This window comes from Capsicum annuum, chromosome 1, assembly GCF_002878395.1.
Source record: "Capsicum annuum cultivar UCD-10X-F1 chromosome 1, UCD10Xv1.1, whole genome shotgun sequence".
In the NCBI taxonomy this organism is placed as follows: Eukaryota; Viridiplantae; Streptophyta; class Magnoliopsida; order Solanales; family Solanaceae; genus Capsicum; species Capsicum annuum.
In genome coordinates, this window is record NC_061111.1 from 5,922,684 (window position 1) to 5,944,494 (window position 21,811).

The 21,811-nt window shown below is 34.2% G+C and overlaps 2 protein-coding genes across 3 annotated transcripts; one reads left to right on the forward strand and one right to left on the reverse strand.

The window, feature by feature from the left end:
* The first annotated feature begins 4,648 nt into the window (after positions 1 to 4,648).
* LOC107865856 (protein HAPLESS 2) lies at positions 4,649 to 17,215 on the forward strand. 2 transcript variants are annotated; one of them, XM_047415004.1, is made up of 19 exons: positions 4,649 to 5,161; positions 5,260 to 5,403; positions 6,850 to 6,938; positions 7,866 to 7,905; positions 8,345 to 8,402; positions 8,503 to 8,563; positions 8,843 to 8,921; positions 9,613 to 9,747; positions 10,266 to 10,460; positions 10,606 to 10,686; positions 10,762 to 10,862; positions 11,721 to 11,838; positions 12,402 to 12,434; positions 12,525 to 12,618; positions 12,700 to 12,788; positions 13,972 to 14,084; positions 16,216 to 16,316; positions 16,404 to 16,967; positions 17,060 to 17,215. In XM_047415004.1, exons 1-18 carry the CDS (start codon positions 4,988 to 4,990, stop codon positions 16,919 to 16,921), a joined length of 2,223 nt encoding a protein of 740 aa, XP_047270960.1. In that variant the 5' UTR covers positions 4,649 to 4,987; the 3' UTR covers positions 16,922 to 16,967; positions 17,060 to 17,215. The 2 variants fall into 2 exon arrangements, with proteins under 2 accessions (XP_047270960.1, XP_016567539.2); XM_016712053.2 differs by having other exon boundaries at positions 16,404 to 17,215.
* Positions 17,216 to 17,320: 105 nt separating this feature from the next.
* LOC107865867 (cytochrome P450 87A3) lies at positions 17,321 to 20,338 on the reverse strand. The gene is made up of 9 exons (XM_016712064.2): positions 19,574 to 20,338; positions 19,135 to 19,456; positions 18,742 to 18,891; positions 18,385 to 18,636; positions 18,220 to 18,309; positions 18,055 to 18,133; positions 17,868 to 17,974; positions 17,621 to 17,748; positions 17,321 to 17,540 (listed from the first exon to the last, which is right to left on the reverse strand). Exons 1-9 carry the CDS (start codon positions 19,771 to 19,773, stop codon positions 17,447 to 17,449), a joined length of 1,422 nt encoding a protein of 473 aa, XP_016567550.2. The 5' UTR covers positions 19,774 to 20,338; the 3' UTR covers positions 17,321 to 17,446.
* Between the last annotated feature and the right edge of the window lie 1,473 nt (positions 20,339 to 21,811).

Here is a 21,811-nt window from a genome sequence, read left to right on the forward strand (position 1 = left end):
AGAAAAGGCACTAGCTAAAATTAATTACTACCAAAGATACAATTACATTGATAAGGTTTATTTAACTATACTAGCAGTTGGATAACTCAAATACCTATAATGCTATGGGTGTCAAGTGGGTCGGGCCGACCCGACCCAACCCGACTAACTAACCTAGCCTGGTTTGACCCGGCCCAGTAAGCTCTAGGGCTTTAGGGTTTCGGGTTCCGGGGTTTTAAAATTGGCCCGGCTAATCCAGCCCGGACCAAGCCCGATCCAGACACGCCGGTTAACCGGCCCGGCCTGCATAAATTTAAAAAAAAAAAAGATATTTTGGCTTTTGGGCCAAACTAGCCGTTGGCCCAACGGCATTTATTAAAAAAAAAAAAAATTTAAAAATACTTTTTAATCCAAAAAAAAAATCTATAAATACCCTACAACTTCAAATCATTTTTCACACAATTTTTCACTCTCTCAAATCTCATTCTCTCTCAAATCTTAATTCTCAATTCTCAAATATTCAATATATTTAATTTCTTAAAGTGTTCACTTTAATTTTTTAATTTTTCGTTTACAAAGTACGAGCGGATGTTTCTAAAGTCACAATCTTCGGATACTTCCAAAATTTGGTATTGTCGTTCCATCTCTTACGTTTAATTTTTATTTATTGTATTAATTGTTTAATATTTAATTTTATTATATTTGTGTATTTTGAATATTTTTAGTTTAATTTAATTTATATTATGGATAAATTAAGAAACCTCGCTACTAAAGGTGTTAAAATTTTTTGTCCCGGAAGCAGTAGTGGTAGTAAAAAGTGAATTACTAGCGGTAGAGGTAGTTCAAGTAGTAGATATACCTGTGTGCCTTTGCCTCCGGTACCGCTTGGTACACCTTTTGAGGAAGAAATAGGTGTAGGTGCTCACGATATGGATTATGTAGAAGCTCAGAAAAATTACGGTATAGAAGAAGAAAATGAAGTAGATGCGGTTAATTTAGACGAAGATAATGAAAATATTGCTGAGACACCCGCAGTAGGAGATGCTAACGTTAGATCTGAATCTGTTAATCTCTCTTCCCGTCCTCCCGGTGCCCCAAAACCTCGTAAAAGAACTAGTATTGCATGACAATTTTTTGAACGTACATCAGATATTGAGGTGCAATGCAATATTTGTCAACAAATATATAAGCATAGAAGTGGAGGCAAGCAAGGGGGTACGGGTACGTTAATGAGACATGTAACTGAAAATCACAAAAGAGAGTTAAATATTGCAAAAGGTGGTGGGGATGTTGGTGGGTCAACGCAAACTAGAATAGACCCAGCAACCGGTCACGTAGCGAAGAAGTATAATAAATTGAGGGACCGGGAAGAAATAGCTAAAATGGTAGCTGTAGGTTGTTTGCCTTTTAATTTTCCTTCTTCTGATGCCTTTATTCGTTATATACAAGCAATTTATAATCCTATGTTTAACGGTATTCCTAGAACTACTTGTCAGTCTGATATTTTTAGACTTCATTCACAATATTGTTTTTATTTATCAACATTGTTAAAAAATATTCAATGTAGATTGTCCCTAACTTCTGATCTTGGTCGTGCTGTAAATAAAAATGATTATTTAACTGTTACTTGTCATTGGATGGATAGTAATTTCGTGATGCAAAAACGTATTCTTGCTTTTTTATATGATGAAGATCGTAAACATACTGGACAATTTATTACTCTATTGTTAAAATTGCCAGATATTATGTTATCGAAAATAAAATTTTATGTATTGCTTTTGATAATGCGTCTAACAACAACACTGCTATAAAAAAATTAAAATCTACACTATCTCCGCCCTTGCCTGAAATTTTTCATATTAAGTGTGTATGTCATATATATAATTTAATTGTAAAAGATAGTCTTGAGTTTTTTGAGTTTTATATTGAAAAAATTCGCCTTGTTGTTGGTTTTATTCAAGGAAATAATCGTAGATCGAGAATTAGAGAATTTAAAGTTAAATGTCAAGAAAATGGACTTACACCGATTTTGATGCCTGAGGAAATTGATACTAAATGGAATTCTACGTATGAATTTTTAAAAACTTGTTATAAATATAGAATTCCTATTACACTAGCTTTTAACCAACATTGCGGTTCATTTGCTGATTCTGCTGATTGAATGCTACATAATTCTGATTGGGTTGTAATTAATGATCTTGTTAAGTTTTTAGAAAAATTTTACGTAGCTACGGTTGAATTTTTCGGTGCTTATTATCCTACTGTTTGTAATATTTTGGCATATATAGCCGATACTATGCTGATTTATTTGATTTAACCGTACCTACAAATATCACTCCAACTGTCGCTCCTCATCCTCCCGAGGAGCCATCATCTTCTAAAAGGCCGACACATAGAGGTTTTTCTGATTCTTTTTATGATTTAAATTGTTGGAACAGTGTTGATGAGAGAACTTACACATCAACTTATCGGGAAGAGCTGGAATATTATCTTCGGACGGCACCAGAGGATCGCAGACGACGGATCAACACGTTGGATTGGTGGAGGAGTAATGAAACACAATATCCTGTGCTTTCAAGATTAGCTAGAGATATCTTGAATGTTCCAATGTCAACCATTGCATCAGAGAGCGCCTTTTGTCAGGGACGACAGCAGCTTGGAGACAACCGATACTCATTGGGAAGCAATGCAATGAATGTTCTAGTTTGCCTCAGATATTGGATTAGAGCGGAAAGAAGAAACCAAGGAATGGAATCGGAGCCGAGCGACGAGCTGAAACTTGAAGAAACTTCTGACTTCACGGGAGAACTCAGCAGAATCAAGTCCAATGCATGGTTTTGCCCCCGTTAACTTCGACTATCCTATGCAAGTTCCCATTAATATTAACATGAATGAGTTGGAAAAAATGATGCATAAATTATAGATTTTTCATTCATGTAAATTATAAATTTTGGATCATTTTGTAATCAATAAAATTTTCCAAATTCATTCACTCCTTAGTCCTTGCTTTTTATTTTTTTTCATTTAACGATTTAAATTTTAAATTGAATTTCTAGTTTTCTACTTTAAATTAAAAACTTACTTCTAATATATTATTAATTTACTACCAAATATTATTAATTTATTATATTAAGTAGCATATGTTTTGTATATTTGTGCATATATCTTCTATAGAAGTGTATATTTAACGTATACATGTGTATATGTTTTATAAATTGGTATATAAGTATATCTATATATATTGTAATGTATTTATAATGTAGTATATTTTATAAGTAGTAGTATATATACATTGAATGGTGTGTATACACGTGTATATATCTTCTATAAAAGTGTATATTTAACGTATACATGTATATATGTTTTATAAATTAGTATATAAGTATATCTATATATATTGTAATGTATATATAATGTAGTATATTTTATAAGTAGTAGTATATATACATTGAATGGTTCGTATACATAGAATAGAGTGTATATATGTGAATAGATCTTCTATAGACTTGTATATTTAACGTATACATGTGTATATGTTTTATAAAGTAGTATATAACTATACAAATATATATTATAATGTATATATATTGTAGTATATCTCATTTAAAGTATTACATATACATAGAATAGAGTGTATATATGTGAATAGATCTTCTATAGACGTGTATATTTAACGTATACATGTATATATGTTTTATAAATTAGTATATAACTATACAAATATATATTATAATGTATATATATTGTAGTATATTTCATTTAAAGTATTACATATACATAGAATAGAGTGTATATACGTGAATAGATCTTCTATAGACGTGTATATTTAACGCATACATGTGTATATGTTTTATAAATTAGTATATAACTATACAAATATATATTGTAATGTTTATATATTATAGTATATTTCATTTAAAGTATTACATAAACATAAATTAGAGTGTATATATGTGAATAAATCCTTTATAGACATGTATATTTAACGTATACATGTGTATATATATATATAATTATATATATATATATATATTGTAGTATATTTTATTTAAACTTTAAAGTTTAAAAGTACATATATATTTGGATGGTGAGTATATATGTGTAATTGTGTATATGTGTATATATTTTTAAAATTCTAATGTAGTATAATATACTATATATATAGTGTATATATATTGTTTAACGTATTTATAATGTATATAGGTGAGTATATATAATGTATATTGAAAAATAATTTTTTTTTATTTTATATTTTTGATCGAGTTTGACCAGTTTTTTAAACGGGTTTGATCGGGTTTAGGTGGGTTTGACCGGGTTGGATTAAGTGGGCCGGGTTAGGGTGATTTTTGATTTTTTTACTGTTGGGCCCAAACCGGCCCGATCCACTTAGACCCCAACCCGGTTAAATAACACAGACCGATTTCGGGTTGGCCCGACCCGACCCACTTGACAACCATAATTTAAACTGTAAATATTTACATGCAAGTTACATAGAAATTAATAATGCTCATCTATTAATATAGAGCAGGATTTAAAAAAAAAAAAAAAAACTAGAGAACTCAGGAAGATCTAAATTATATTTCAAAAATGTGTGAGAAAATTAACTGAGTAACCACCATAAAAAAATTCAAAATATTAGAAAAAAAGAAGAAACTGCAAACTCAAAAAGGAAAAAAAAAACAGAAACTGCTCAACTTCTTTAAAAGTCCTATTTTCAAACTCTTAAAAAATTTGGCCAAAAAGAAAAAATAACATAAACATATACCTTAGCTTACCATATTTGCATAAATCAGAGTAGCATAGTTCTTCTCATGAACTGCACCAAGAAGACATTTCAGGGCATCTTTCGAATTACTGGAATCTTAAAGGACCAATCTGCAAAACCCAACCGTTCAGTTGCAGTTACATTGGCGCCAAAACCTTGCCCAATGCCCACTACACCATTTATATACACTGAAATTACCAATTCCCACGATTAACCCTCAAATCGAAAATTCAAATTCCCAAAATGAAACCGCCCATTCTACTACTCTTCTTCCTTCTCTGTTTTCTTCTCCAGTACGCTTCCGCAATTCAAATTCTCTCCAAATCGAAGCTTCAAAAATGCGAAAAAGTTTCTGATTCGAATAGCCTAAATTGCACCAACAAAGTCATCATCGACTTGGCCGTTCCCAGTGAATCGGTAATCTCTTCTTCTAGAAACTTCCCATTTACGTATCGATTTTTGTAAATGAACGAATTGTGTGTAAATGTGAGTTTGATGTTTGATGTTTGATGTAGAGTGGAAATGAGGCGTCATTGGTAGCGGAGATAGTTGAAGTGGAAGAGAATTCAAGTAGTAATATGCGAACACTTCGAGTTCCGCCAGTGGTTACAATTAACAAATCAGCAGCATATGCTTTGTACGAATTGACATATATTCGAGTACGTCATTAAAAAAATTGTATATTTTGTTTGGATTTGAGGATTATATTTGTTTGACCTTCGTAATCTTTTGGTGATGATTGTGGAGTAAATTATTGAAGTCTGAAGACGTTGTGTTAAAGTTTAAAGTATTTAAATGAATTGACATACACGCGAGTACGTCTTTGAAAAATCTCTGTTTGATTGTGCTCAAGGATTATATTAGTTTGATTTTCGTATGCCTTTGATGATTGTGTAGTAAGATATTTAAGTTTGAAAATTTTGGATCGAAGTTTATATTTGAGTAGTTAAATGAATTGAATTTTCGAAAGCTGTAAAACAGTTGCGTTTTTATGACGTTAATACAATTTTGGCGAATATTATTTTGACCTTTGTATTCTTTTGGTGATTTTGGCATAGAATATTGATGTCTGAAAACGTTGTATCACAGTTTAAGTTTAAGTATTTACATGAATTGAATTTTCGGCAGCTGTAGAGCAACCACGTTTTTATGTTGTTAGTAAATTTTTGGTGAATATTAATTTGATCTTTGTATTCTTTTGGTGATTGTGGAATAGAACATTGAAGTCTGAAAACGTTTATCAAAGTTTAAGTATTTAAATGAATTGAATTTTCGGCAGCTGTAAAGCAATCGCGTTTTTATGTTAGTAATTTTTTGGCTAAGATTAATTTGATCTTTGTATTCTTTTGGTGATTGTGGAATAGAACATTGAAGTCGAAAAATGTTGCCCCGAAGTTTAACATTTAAATGAATTGAATTTGAGAAAGTTGTAAAACAATCGCGTTTTTATATGTTGTTAGTGAAATTTTGGCGAATATTTTGCAACATTTCAAAATGAAATATTTTCATATAAATTGGAACAGATGGAATAATTATGTTTGCTATTTGGAGAAGTGAGTGGAACTTGGTTTGATTCAGTAATGCTGCTGAATTGTATCTTAGAAATATTTAGTTCTTCTGAGAACTTGCAGGAGTTTTTGGTATATTTATTTTGCTTATACTAAGTTATCTGTTTGCCATTGCATAACATCTTTAAGAAAAAACTGATTGTCGTATGCATACTGCAATCCATTGTGTAGATTTTGTTTAGCAATGTCTATTTCTACGCAATTCTTCCATCTATGTGATCCATGTAATTCCTCCATATGCATGTCACATTGCTGTGTGTGTTATGACATACACTTCCATTTTTCTTATGGCAAATAATCAGCTCGTCTGATTTTCTTAGAATGGTGGAACACTGCATGTAGATGGACATTGGAGTCACTGTTATATAAAGCTTCATCTTTAAGATTATACTCTTGTGTTGTACAAAAACTTGTTTAGGCCACCAGATAGTAGACATGTCGATAAGCAAAGCAAAAGAGAAGTTACCATGTCTGTCCTTATTTGAAGTGAGTCCATGGTATTGCTTTCTCTCAGTTCAATTGAATTTTTTCGTGTAGGATGTTGCTTATAAACCACAAGAATTCCATGTCAATACACGCAAGTGTGAGCCAGATGCAGGGGCAGATGTTGTGCAGATATGTGAGAGGTAATTCTTTTGGTGGTGTTCTTCTCTAAATTGGACTTTAGGCAATTTTGCTTTTTCATAAACAAACTATCTTTTCGCAAGTGTAAACCTTCATTTGATGGGAACAGTTTGAAAGCAAAAGGAGAATTTAAGGTGCAAAGGATGCCCTATATGTGGATTCTACAATATAGGACTCAGAAAGTTACTGACAGAACATAGTGCTCCATATTCGTACCTTTCCATATAGTATGACCAGACTTACCAATCTCTCGTGAGTAACACTATGTTGATTTGTGAATATTTAAAATTTGATTTTGTAGGATCTTAATTGATCTGATAAAATCAGATCTGATTTGCTATAAATAGTTTAGGTAATTAGATCAAATAAGATCATATCTTGATTTTCATATCTGCTAGAATCAAGCGATTTGATTGTGTGTATTTGCTTTCCTGTACTATAAATTTGTAGCTCTCACATTACTACAATGTACACTTTTGGTACCAATCTTATAATATAACTATGTTATTAGGTGCTTGAAAGACTCCTACAGATGGAAAAAGAGAATACAGCCATCTATATAACTTCATCCCTTTATTTTTTTGAATTTCCACCAACCGTACAGGAAAATAATCTAGAAATGATTGCTGACCTGAGTTTTAATTTGCCTCCGGTTTGTGTGGTTCTAGGATACTAAGTTTAGACTATGGACTCATGTCTTCATGTCTTTGTCGTGGTTCATATCTAATATTTTTTATTGACATTTCATCTTTAGTGGGAATACACTGGGTTTGTTGTTGTTGTTGTTGACATTTCATCTTTGAACTATCTTTCCAGCAATTCTTCTGCTAACACTTAAGGACTAGATGTTTATATTATTTTGTAATATTTTAACTTTTTTGCAAGTGTACTGTCTGTCGGTTGAGTAACTTTTTGATCTGTTTCTACAGGCTGAGGGACGAGAATGGACACATTATTGAGAATACTCAGGTAATGTTTGAGATTCTTAATTGTTTTTAATCCTATTAGAATGTAAAATAATTGTTGTTGTTTGTCGATGACAAGTTCATCAACTTGTCAGTTATCATATCGAGGACAAGTTTATCTGATATCTAGGCTGGGCAAGCTATATGCAATTTCTTAATGACTGCTATAACTATAGCTCTAAGGAAATTTTGTTGCCAATCATGATAACTAGGAGCTATCTTTCAAGTTGAATTTTTTAAGGTAAGTAATAGTATTTCATTTAAAACTATATTTAATGAGTTTAATTGAAGAGGTGGATGAAGATTTGTTTTGTTAATGAAGAACATTATCTACTAACAACCTGCAGGTCATTTGCATTTCAAGTATTTTCTCACATTGAGGATTATCCTTTAGTGATTTCTCTGAGTACATGATATAATCCTCCTCCTATTTTTCTTCTCAGCCTACTTGTTGTCCTTGTGGGGATCAGAGAAGGGTTCCTTCATCATGTGGAAACTTTTGTAAGTTTACCCTCCTGTTCTTAGAGAACATTTTCTCTTTGTTGTTTATTTCAGAGTTTGCAAGAAATTGCTTCCTAGCTCATATAGTTTCTTGATTTAGTTGACAAGATGACGAAAGGGAAGAGAAACACTGCTCACTGTCTCCGGTTTCCAGATGACTGGTAAGGCCTTCATTATTATTGTCTATTTTTTGTGTCAATGTTATCCCTATTGGATTTTCTGTTTTATTATTTGAGATACATTATTTTGAAGGTCATGTAATTTTTTGGAAAAAGTTGTTTTCCAGAAATGTTGTTTTGACATGATTTTTTCTAATATTTCAGTTCCCATACCTTTTTCTTCTCTACTGCCGCTTCAATTTTATTGCTACCAGCTTTATGCAAGGATATATTGGTGTATAAAAAATTAGTTAATGCTGCAACAGTTCTCTCTACATTTAGGTTCCATGTATTTGGCATTGGGCAGCGCTCAGTTGGATTTAGCATCCGAATTGATGTTAAGAAACAATCTCAGAATTCGGTATTTTCTCTGGAAATCCTTTCTAGTATCTATTGCATGTTCTTGGTGCATACTTGTGCCTGAGTCAGATATAATTTCTCAGCATACATCAATCATTTCCTTTATATTTTGTTTTTCTTGTCTAAATAATGTATTCTGGTGTCTCGTATGCTGGATCGCGTCTTTAGAACATTGTTTATTGGCATCTAATGTATTCTGGTGTCTTGTTCCGTATTTGAGGCTTTGTTTATTGATTTCTGCATAATAACTATTAGTCAAGGATGCCATCAGCATGAATTGGATAAAGACCATTGTCGCAAAACAGTGTTCCTTTAGCTAGTTTTCAGCACTGAGTTTATATCCTTTACACATCTATGTGTACAACTGGTCATTGATTAATCTGTCTTTCTGTGCATTAGCTCCAAAAATTTAGCGCGAGACATGGAATTTTTCTTAGCTCACCTTTCACCATTTTTTCTCCACGTTAATATCTACTAATTCATACTCCGTCCATCTCATTTGTGTGACACTATTTAGTTTTTGGGATGGAAAGTTGTTTTATATCATTAATACAAAACTAGTATAATGCGAACGAGAATAGGCTATCAAGCCAACTACTTTTGGTGATGTTCATGATGACTGATTATGAGTGCAAGGATGAATATAGCAGAACCTATGTTGTCATAGTTACATTGCGAATATTTCGTGGCAGGAAGTGATTGTCGGTCCGGACAATAGAACTGCTACATCCAGTGATAATTTTCTGCGGGTGAATCTGGTAGGAGACTATGTTGGATACACTGATCTTCCGTCTTTGGAGGACCTCTACCTTGTCATACCTAGACAGGTAGCTCTTGTTACTCATTTCACACTGGAACTCTTCAACAACTTGGAGAGTCCATATAGATCTCATGTAGATACAAAATTGACATGCACCTTTTTGAATTATTTTACAGCAAACAAGTAGCTAGTGATGGTGAGCAAAATTTAATTCTAGAGTTATCAGCATAAACTGTAGCATTTCAGTCTTAATTCCCCCTTTATTCTGGTAGCTGTATTACCTGATAGTAATTGCTGATGATATGCTATGCTGGAAATCACTCCTTAAATTGGTGCATTGTGCAGATTTAATTGTAGAGGACCAAAAAATAATGCAAACTGCATATCAAAATTAGAAAGAACAGAAAAGAATAATGCTTATTATTTTATTATAGATGCAATTGCTTATGCAAAACTTTTGTCCATGTGTCTTTTGTCGATTATGCAAGCATTTCTATATTCTCGCTGCAATTAGTTTCGTGTTTCTGATGGAATATTTGTTTGTTATTTGTGATATTAAGAGGTTTTGTATCTCTCTTACTGAAGGGTGGCCCAGGACAACCACAAAATCTGGGAAGCAATTTTTCCATGTGGATGCTACTTGAGAGAGTGAGGTTTACTCTAGACGGAGTTGAATGTAACAAAATTGGTGTAGGTTACGATGCTTTCAATGCACAGCCAGATTTTTGCTCAGCACCTTTTTGGAGTTGCCTGCACAACCAGCTATGGAATTTTTGGGATGTCAGTAAATATTAAACAACGTATACTTTAATCTGTCTTAACTGCATCAAGAGACATACATCTGTCTAAGCCATATTTTACTGTGGACCTTAGAAGTAATTTTGCAATGTTACGGACTTGAAATATGAGTTAGTTTATCTTGCAGGCTGACCAAAATAGGATTAGTCGAAATCAGGTGCCGCTATATTGCGTGCAAGGAAGATTTGAAAGAATCAACCAGCATCCAGTTACGTTACAGGTTTAAATTTTGTGTCTGCACAGATGTCTTTCGCTTGTGCTTGTAATTTACAAGTCTCTGCAGAATGCAGGAAGTCACGCATTCTCTATTGGAATTACAGAAGTCCTGAACACAAATCTGTTGATAGAACTGAATGCAGATGATATAGAATATGTTTATCAAAGGTCAGTCATGTTATTTGGTATTGGTGCTTTGTCTTTATGGTTCTACTTGGCATAATTTTTGTCCATGTTCCTCTTTATCTGAAGAATGTGAGCAAATCTGATGGCTGATTTATATCACCTCCAGATTGAGCTTGCAATAACAAAGACCAACATATGAATGCCCTTTACCGTCCTAAGTTGATACAAGACCAATTCCTTAATGTTTCTTCATCAACTTTTAAACTGGTTTAATATTATCTAGTCCAGAAAAAATAATCTTAAATTAACTTTTGATGTTTTTCCTGTCAAATAAATTTAGGCAGGATTTTACAATCAGTCATTTGAGAACATATTTGATGCTTTAGACTTCTTCCTTGGTTTTTAGGAGAAGGATAAGTTTCTTTTTTGAGTAAGTTACATTGTTTTCTCTAATCCAAGAATTTTGTTCCTGCATATATTAACATTTGGCAACTCTAGGACTTTTATAATCATATCATGGAGATTATTTATTTTTTCTTGTCATGTTTTCTGCAGTCTATCTACCTTTACTACTATTATTCATGTTGCTTAAATAAAACAATGTCTCCTATCAAAAAATGCCAACTACTTTCCAAATACTCTATTAAGTTTAAGAAGCATCCAACTTTTAATTAACAGCATACGTTATCAACTAATAGGAAAATAAAGAGAAAAATTGTCCCTTCTATGCTTAATAACAATTTTATAAGTATGAGGATAATATGTGAATGGAATTAATATATCAAAACACCAAAACGTTAAAACATCAAATAGAAACTTCTTCATCTGTATAGATTAATTTGGGCAGGCTATGCTCATTGATTGAACATTTTTTAAGATTGATTTGAGCCTTTTATGCAGGAGCCCTGGTAAAATTCTCGGCATTACAATCCCAACTTTTGAAGCTTTAACTCAATATGGAACAGCAACAATTACAACAAAAAATATAGGTGAAGTGGAAGCATCCTACAGCCTCACGGTAACTACTTTATGTTTAGCCAATTAAAATATGTTATATCAGCTCATCAGTTTAATGTTCTGCTATGCTTTTTAGGAGGATAATCTTTTAATGTTCTGCTATGCTTTTTAGGAGGATAATCTTTCATATTCACATTCCAGTATTAAGCCGCCAAAAGCCCAAAATGAGCTAGCTCAGGTAGTAAGGATTGAATCTTGGTTCATCCCCTATGTGGATAACCTGTACGTCTAAAGTACTTTGAGGCATCCAACAGGCTTTGGGCCTGGACGAGTCCTCCCCTCCTCCTACTGAACTGTTCCACAGACCCCCCCACCCCCCACCCCACCCCAACACACACTCTCATCCACAAAAGAGAAAAGGAAAAAAAACGTAAGAGAGTCCCAGAATAAGTCATGCTAGATCGTTATAGCATTATCTTGGTAAGTAACGTAGATGTCTGAGAATAGAAACGTGATTAAAACACCGCAAGCCTGTCGACATAACTCTAATTTTTAGCAGGTATACTTCATTCATCCGCTTGAATAATTTGTGAAACTTTAATAATTGACTTTTTCATCCTGCAGTTTGATTGCTCGGCTGGTGTCAGCCAAATGGAGGTCATCATTACTCAACTTCTGATATATGATACAAAGTCATGATAATTTTAGAAGAAGAAATAACTTTAAGTAAACCTTATGGTGCTGCAGGAACAGTTTTATATAATGAAGCCAAATGAAGTCATCACTCGAGCATTCAAGTTGTACCCATCAAGTGATCAAGCTGCAAAGTATGTCTGTTCAGGTAATAATTAATGGGCAGGGCATGAAATGTAACAGATGATTCCGAAGATGCCAAATTTTCTATGTTTACTCTTCGTTGCAGCTATTTTGAAGGATTCAGATTTTAATGAAGTTGATCGGGCAGAATGTCAATTTACAACCAAAGCTACTGTTCTTGATAATGGATCACAGGTAAGCTGTAGTTAATGCTGCTGGAAATTTGGTCAAACTGCGTGTGCATATTCTTTTCTAGAATTATAAAAAAGAAAAAATAACAATGATATAATGGGCTACATAATGAGGAGAGTGTGTTGAAATGTGTGACCATCTCATCTAAAAGCTTAAGCTGTTTGAGTGAGCACACTACTATCTATTCAATTGTCTTCCAACACAGCCCCAACATGCGGCCTGTGTAAGTTTTTATTGATAACTCGCCGCGATGAGACTCAAACCAAGACCTTAGGCTTTGATACCATGTTGAAATATGTGACTATCTCATCAAAAAGCTTAAGCTGTTAGAGAGAGCGCACTTTTATTTTATATAATTATCTTTTAAACAAAGTAGAGCAGACAGACTGGACTCTTCCTGCGTCGTTTACAAATTTAGACCTATGAATTATGATAGTTGAAATCTGTAGTCTGACATGGGGGCTAGTCTGACTTAATTCTTTAAGAGAGAAGGTATTGTGTTTTCTAAGTATTGTTATATGCAAACGTTCGTAGTTGAGCCACCGATGGTGTTAAAATCTTAGCACCTTGGATGACTAGTTTGTTGAGAGGCCAAAATGCTAACAGAAAAGAGTGTCATATGTGCTTCTTTTCAATAGGACTATAAGATTACAACTACATGTGAAGCGTGAAGTATTTAGCACTCTGTCATTTCCATTTGTAATGATGTTTGCATTGTTCTGTAATTCATATAGCTGTCAACCTGGAGTGTCTTGGCTTCTGCTGTCATTGATCAAAATTAAATGTGCTTATTCGCAAAAGGGTAGAGAAAATGGAATGGACAAGCTTTGTTTCGTTTTTCTCTTCTTGCTTGCTTGATGCAAATAACTGCACTTTCAAAAACTGCTACTATCCCATCAGCTTTACCTCCCAGCGTCCGACGAAGTTTCAGTTTTACTTCCCAATAAGAGTAGCTCTTCCGGGTTCCAATTAGTCTATTGTGAAATTAGCTTTTTAAAATATGCATTCTTTTCTCCTCCTACCCATTCCTTTTGCAATTAGATTATCCTAAGACTGATCTTCTCTAGGATCTAGGTTTCTCAAGCATTCTTCAGAAAATATTGTTGGTAGGGCTACCAGATAATCATGTAATATATTCACTAACTCTTATTTGTATCGTTGTGCACATGTTATCTTCTTAATGCAGATTCCGTTTCAACCTCCTAAGGCAAACATTAATGGTTTCTTTGGGAGCATTGAGGATCTATGGAAAAAAATGTGGGAGAATTTGACAGATTTTCTAACTGGGAAAAGCTGCAGGTACTTAGTTCCTTTATGTCCTTGATATAAATTTGTCACAATGAAGTATAATATAGGTATAGACTCTTGGAAAAATTTTATGTCAATAGCAGTGCTTTCGGTCGAGTTTACTTAAGTTACATGCTCCTAATTGATTTTCACTAAGGTTATATACTCACATGAGTGCTCCAGGCATCCTTAATGTTAAGTTTCTGGCTGCCTTACAATGGTCTTTGCTTAACAATGGTAAACTATAGGGAATTTAAAGATTTATCACTTACATTTAAGGTTTTTGAATAATGTTCAAGGATTCCCATGTTGATATTGTTCAACAACAACAAACCCAGTATATTCTCACATCGTGAGGTCTGGGGAGGGTAGAGTGTACGCAGTCCATACTACTACCTCTAAAGAAGTAGAGAAGCTGTTTCCGATAGACCCCTGGCTCAAGACAAAGGATAGTATATATAGAAAAAAAAAATGCATGGAACATGATAAAATAACCTAGGTATGACATAAAAAAGGGCAGCCCGGTGCACTAAAGCTATCGCTATGTGCGGTATCCGGAGAAGGGCCCCACCACAAGGGTGTATTGTACGCAGCCTTACACTGCCAAAAATATTGAACACTGCCAAACAAGGACACCAAAGCCCTCCTACCTACTGCCTACGACTCAACCACACACCTTAGCCCTCTATCCTAATGTTTTTCCTCCATACCTTCCTATTCTGGGTCATTTCCTTAGTCAGCTGTAACTACTCCATGTCATGTTTAATCACTTCCCTCCAGTATTTCTTCGGTCTACCCCTACAACACTTGAAACCGTCCAAGGCCAACCTCTCACACCTACGAACCGGGGCATCCGTGCCTCTCCTCATCACATGGCCAAACCACCTCAACCTAACTTCCCGCAATTTATCCTCCACCAACACCACTCCTACCTTCTCCCGAATACTCTCATTCCTAACCTTGTCAACCCTTGTAAAACCACACATCCAACGCAACATCCTCATTTCCGCCACCTTCAACTTTTGGATATGAGAATTCTTAACCGGCCAACACTCCGCTCCATATAACCATGTTGATATTGTTCATTTCTCATTTTTCTTTTCTTTTTAAAATGGCTTCTTCACTACTGTATATCCTTTCCAAACCTGCTCTAATATTCTTTACTTGAGCTTAGGGTTTTTTGGAAATAGCCTTTCTACCTTCACACTATAGGGGTAAGGTTTGCGTACATACCACTCTCCCCATACTCCACTTCTGAGATTGCATTGGGTATGTTGTTTCAGGATTCCTATCAAATAACTTCAATGTTCGTGTTAATTGCCTGAAATCTGAATAGCTTTTCTTTTGACAAATAATGTCTTATTAGCTTCAGTCAACAAATATTATTAACTATAGAATTGTTAGTCCTTCTGTATTGAATGCCTTTATGAAATTTCACTACATCAAAAAAGAATTGTTAGTCCTTCAGTATTGAATGCCTTTATGAAATTTCACTACGTCAAAAGAATTGTTAGTCCTTTACATATTAACTAAAAAGATTGGTGATAGTGTATAAATTTGAATTAGGAGACCAGTAAGATTTGTTTTTCAAAACTGAACTGAAATAGCTACTTTAGGTTCAATTATCAGTTCTTTCTACATTAAGATGTGTCATGTGCTTCAGATAATGCCTCTGCTTTCTGGACCAAGCTTGGTATAATTTTAGATTTATTCCTGAGCAACGTGTCTGTTATAAGCATAGATGGATCAATTGAAGTTTTATTTTAGAAATTGATGCATCTCTTTTTCTATACTTCCAATTCTGTCTTGCAAATTGGTCTTATTCTGATTAGGAAGTTGGTTGTTTCCATCACGTTGAGTGGCTTGATAATATAAGATGTCATGAAGATATTTTCTATCATCCTAAGGACTTCCATAATCTCGTGTTTAGTGGAGGAGGAAATGCTTGAATGAATTTTTTACATCAAGTTGTTAGCTATGTTAGTTTGCTGATGTCTGATGTGGGATGTTAGATTTAGCTGAAAGTCTGATGTGGATGTTAGATTTAGCTGAAAGTAAGAGTAAGTCCTGTCTATTTCCAGAGTAAAAAGTAGTGTCAAAGTTTTCAATTGGATTATGCAACTCTGGATCTTTATGTGGACAGAATGAAGTGCTATGGATTCTTCGACTTCAGCTGCCATATAAAGTACATCTGCATCACTTGGGTGGTGATGTTTGGTCTGCTCTTGGCAATTCTTCCAACAGGTTTCTTGCTAACATAACATTTGTAGTGATCTTTAGAAGTCGAAAGAAGGAACATAATTGGTGGTATGTTATTATTATGATTTGCAGTTATTGTACTGCTCTGGCTTCTTCACAAGAAAGGTCTTTTTGATCCTCTGTATGACTGGTGGGAGGATCATTTTTCAATTACTGAAGATAGACATATGAGTCGTTGGAAGCACAGTTACGACGCTGATCCGTTAGGATATCATCATAAGAGAAGTCATAAGAACGAGCCAAGGCATCATAAACATCATGCACATAGAAGGCACACAAGGTCTCACAATGACCCTAGGCGCGAGAATCTTTTGGGAGAAACTGATTATCATTACTATCTTCATCATGTGCACAAGGATAAGCATAAACATGGAAAAACCAAGAGCGCAGGCATCACAAAGCCACTTCGTTCAAGGAAAGGGGAGGACGACCACATGAGACATCACAGACGAATTAACAAGAGAGAAACTTCGGGAGGACCTATCATAACCGAGAAGAGAGGTGATGTAAATCAAGAGGAACATCTAAGGCACAAACATCCAATTTTAAATGACACACACCATAAGAGGCAAAGCAAGTTGAAAGAATGACTAAAGCTGGTTGACAGTGTTTGTCAAAGCCTTGCAGCTATCTCATGTACAGAAGATGCTAATTTTGTTATTCTTCTTTATAATGTGCTTTTGAATTCTCTTGATTTACAAACTAAATGTCCTAGGGATATTTTGCAGGGCAGAGCAGGGTTCTGAAATATGGGGGAGCAGGAAATAGTGAACTTTGCCTATATTGCTCTCTGATTCTAGGACTTTTCATTCAAAACTGTACCATGTATTGAATTTATACACACGTTTGTTCTTTTCTTCTTCAATAACTACTACACTTTGTGTTTAAATCATAAAAAAAGAAAAAATATATATGTATAAGCATCGATATCAGTAAATTTTAGCAAAATTTTCCCAGACTAATGATTTGCTGAGTTGTTTCTTTCTTTGTCCCAGCATTCTTTCAGCGGCAATATCTTCTGCTGCTTTGAGAATATCCGGGTATGTTTGAATTCCTGGTATTGTCTTTAGCCACTTTTACTGACTATCCCATCTACCGTGTGTTGGCTATTGTATCTACTCATCTTTTTCCGATATCCTAACGTGGTAGCCGTTTGGAAACTGTAAACCAGGAGTCCGCACTATGTTTCCTCCTTCAATTGTTTGCCACCTGACAGTTTTTTTCAGTTATAATTGATTAGCTCCCTCTCTTTCTTTCTCAAAGATTTTAAATGCAAGTAATGCTCTTACCTATATTTGGTCACGAGTGAGTGGAGAAAGACAGCCATCTGCACCTTAGTGAAATCTGTTCCTACGCAAAATCTCATACCACCACCAAAAGCCATGAAATTTCGAGATGCTCCATTCAGTTCTATTCCCTGTATTCCATGAATACATCAGAGTAGAGTTAAGAAAATCACACACACAACCACTTTCATCTTCTCTATCCTTTAGTATGTGCAAATATAAAACAACAAATAAATGATGAAAGGCCCACCTCCCATCTCCATGGATTGAAGTCAAGGGGATCTTGATATTTGGCAGGGTTTAAGTGTACAGCTGGAGGACAAACCATAACCGCCCAACCAGCTGGAATGGTATGCCCTGCATCAGATAAGTATTACATTAAGGTATGTTCCTATAACAAAATTTGTGGCTTTATTCACAAGAAGATAATCATATACCTTTGAAGTTGATATCTCTTAGTGTTTTTCGGAAGATAGCAGGAACAATATTTGCCAGTCTGACTGTTTCATTAATGACCTACACATCGAGTATTAATGAAGAATATTCTTAGTGCTGGTTACTAAGAATTTTGCAAAATGGAAAATCAGCTTTAATTGAAATACCTGAAAGGTAAATTTCATTGATTTATATTCTTTCCATGTAAGCCCAGAAGCAGGATTTTCTCTGCTTCTAATTATTGCATCATGTTCCTCCTGAAAGTCATTAGATACCCATTAATTCTGGCATGTAATGAGGATGATTAGTTGAAGAAGATTGGTCATACTTACTGTTAATTCTTTTAAAGCCAAAGGATGATCGTGAAGAAATTTAGTAGCTAAAGTTATAGCCAGAGAGGTGGTCTCAAAGCTGGCAAAGAGCAGTACAAACATCAAATCCAGAGCTATTGCCTCTGTGAGGATTGTGTCGTTCCTTTGAAGTTCTTCTAGGACATAATCAAAGAAATCAGCTTGTTCCTTCCTAGGCTTTGCTCTTCTTTCTGCTAGCATTGTCTTTAAAATCTTCATTGCCTTCTTTCTTCCCTGATTATCACCTCTAGAGTCGGTTAATCACGTCAACAAGTATATGGGCCCACCATTCTAACCCGAATTTCGCAGAACTGCACTCTAAATATGTAGTGTTCATACCTGTAAGCACTTGTGATAGGCAGTTCCAGGGATGTTTATAGGAAAGGAAATCAATCCCTGTATAAAAGCTACAAAACTTTCCCGCAGATTTTCTGATGAGGTCTCAGAATCATAGCTGATTAGCTTTTTTGCAGTTAGATCAAATATCATCTGCAGAAACACCAGGAGATATTCTGATTAAAATTGAGAACCTTTTAATATATTTCTAAGGGGGAATTTTGAAAGGGAGCCTTGGTGCAACTCAAAAGTTTCTGCCATGTGATAGGAAGTCACAAATTCAAGCCAAGGTTAGGCTGCATGCACAAGACCCAATGTAGTCTAGTCCTTTTGTGGATCTCGCGCATAGTGGGAGTTAGTGCACCGGGCTCCCCTGGGGAAATTTTGGCAACTTACATTGGCAGTTGCTTCCTTCATCTCTACACTTGTTTGACCCGACCACCTCTTCAATTTATTTTTTGCTGCCTCTTCAACCTCAGGCATCATTTTTTTCAGACTTTCAGGACCAAAAAGGTTCAGTACCATGTTCTTCAAGTACTTGTACATGAAACCATGCAAGGAACCTACATTTTGCCTTCCGAATATCTCAGTGAATGTATCTGGATACCAGCTCTGAAACAACTGTCCCTCTTGCTGAAAGATGAAGTAATTAAGGTCCGGGTCTGTAGATACTATAACAGGACGTCCCACCACACTGGTTCGGAAAATCGGTCCATACCTGAAATACATTGCCAAAAGTCTTATTTACTAAGATGGTAAAATGAAGTATGGTAAATGCCAATATTTGTTATTTTTATCATATATAAAACCAAAAAGAGTGGATTGCAATAACCACCTTTTCACCCTTTCCTTCACAAAGGGAGCAATATCTGATGTTGTATTTGGGGCAAAAAACTGAATGGTCTCACCGAGTAATGGCCAGCCCATTGAACCTGGTGGGAGTTTTCCATTGCATCTGGGATTCCTCCAGTTGTAAACCCAATGTATAATGATCATAACAAGAAAAACTCCAATGCACATACCAAGAGATATCATCTTAGTAAATGCAGATGTTGGAGAAGTAATAATAAATGAAAAGATTGTTCAAAGAAAAAAAGGAAATGTAATAGTTATATTATCAATAGGAAGTGGGAGAGTAATGGTAGGAGATGTTGTGGAGAAAAAGACTTGTAGAATGAGAAGAAACTGCTGTCATGTACTCCATATCCACGAGGAGGAGTACTTAAATAGGCAGGCTAGAATTACAACTAATTATTAGAATAATAATTTTAATTGTTTTTTCAAGTTGGTTGCTCAAAAAAAAAAAGCTGTACAAGTAGTTGGAGATAAGAATAGTATTAGCCAGAATAATTTTTTTGCGTTGAGAACACCCTCATTCTTTTGTCAACGGACATATTTAAAAATGAATAATAGAAAAAGCCTAACATAACGATGAAGCTTACACGATCCTTCCTCTCTTTTCTCTCTCACACTCTAGATATGAAGGGAAGCCTTGAATTAACTGGTAAAATTGGTGTCATGTGACGAAGTGGTAACTAGTTCAAGCCGTGAAAACAGTCTCTTGTAGAAATACAATATAAGGTTGCATACAATAAACCCTTGTAGTCCATTCCTCCTCCGAACTTGGTATGTAGCAGGAGCTTTAGTGCAATCTGTAGATAATCTTTGAAAGGTCTTAAAACACACATAACTGAAGGAGCACTTGCCAGAAATGTTGCATATCTTTAGGAGCTTTATTAGGAAAAAAAAAAGATATATTCTTTTAATTCTCAGATTTAATAGGGTGAAAGTTGGATTTTAAGACATCTATTGCTTACATTTGGAAGTATGAAATCAATCATCAAGATGGATTGCAACAACTACAAAATCTAATGGTTGCATCAGCTGCATCAAAAATCTTCTCAATATCTAAGTTAAATACTGTCTTTCAAACAAACTTAATGTAAAGAATTAAGATTCAATTTAGTTTTTGCAAGATTCAGATCTCATCTTAGATCTTATTCTTTAGCTGTTGTAATCGGTTATACCATTTTAAATTCTGAATCTTTTCTCTTACTAAATTATCTTATCTTCTTTTTCATTTGTTACATTGGAAAATACTATATATATAAAATTAACAAAATCGTTCATAGGCTACATTGCTTATATCAATCAGAAGAAAAAACTCCATTTCCTTGATCTTGTGTCCCCAAACTAACAAACTTCATGTTTTATTACATTCATTTGCTAGAAAATCTGCATATTTGTTTACCTCTCTACAAATGTGTCTAATATTCGCCTTCTTGGCTTCCAGACACTAGGGGTGGGCATGGTATGGTATATACCGAATCGAAATTTTTGATACCGTGATTTTTGATATTATGGTATTTGGTATGATATATGGTATACATTTTCAATCTTTGTGGTATATGGTATGGTATACGGTATTTACAAATGACATACCGAAATACTGAATATTATACCGAAATATATATAGTTACATAAGTAACTTATATAAATATATATATATATATATATATATAAAATCAAAAAAAAAATACTTAGTATTAGTATAAAAATGTTTAGACTTTGAAACTTTCGTTACTCTATCTTAATTGAAATGTCTTTTTGGTGTAATTGACTAATAAAAGGAATTATTTGTACTTATTTTTCAATATTTCTATATGTGTAATGCATTTTTATGATACAATTAAGACATGTTTTTGAAAAGTCAAAGTACTAATACTCTAGTATACGAGTATATATTGTCAAAATTAAACAAACTATGATTATCGATTATCATACCGCAAAGTACCAAAATCAAACGTCAAAATACCGAACCATACCGAATTAATATGGTATGATAATGATATAATATTTTAAAAAACCGAATACCAAAATTACAGTACCGAAATTTCAAATACCATACTATACCCACCCCTACCAGAAACTATTTGCAATCGTCAATAATAACCTTAAGAGTTATATTGTATATTGTCTTTTGTGGTAAATTGAAAAAAGAAGGCAATCCGTTTCCACCTCTGTTCTTCAAAATAATCTTATTTGACAACATGAAAAATTAACTATTCTTTTG

Excerpts from the sequence above, each read along its gene's own strand:
- LOC107865867 (XM_016712064.2), bottom strand. The coding sequence starts at position 19,773 with ATGATATCTCTTGGTATGTGCATTGGAGTTTTTCTTGTTATGATCATT. Across the intron at positions 19,457-19,573 it reads GTGAAGGAAAGGGTGAAAAG|GTATGGACCGATTTTCCGAA; the intron begins GTGGTTATTGCA and ends AATGTATTTCAG. Across the intron at positions 17,541-17,620 it reads TCACTCGTGACCAAATATAG|GTGGCAAACAATTGAAGGAG; the intron begins GTAAGAGCATTA and ends AAAAACTGTCAG.
- LOC107865856 (XM_016712053.2), top strand. The coding sequence starts at position 4,988 with ATGAAACCGCCCATTCTACTACTCTTCTTCCTTCTCTGTTTTCTTCTC. Across the intron at positions 5,404-6,849 it reads ACGAATTGACATATATTCGA|GATGTTGCTTATAAACCACA; the intron begins GTACGTCATTAA and ends TTTTTCGTGTAG. Across the intron at positions 8,564-8,842 it reads CTCCGGTTTCCAGATGACTG|GTTCCATGTATTTGGCATTG; the intron begins GTAAGGCCTTCA and ends CTCTACATTTAG.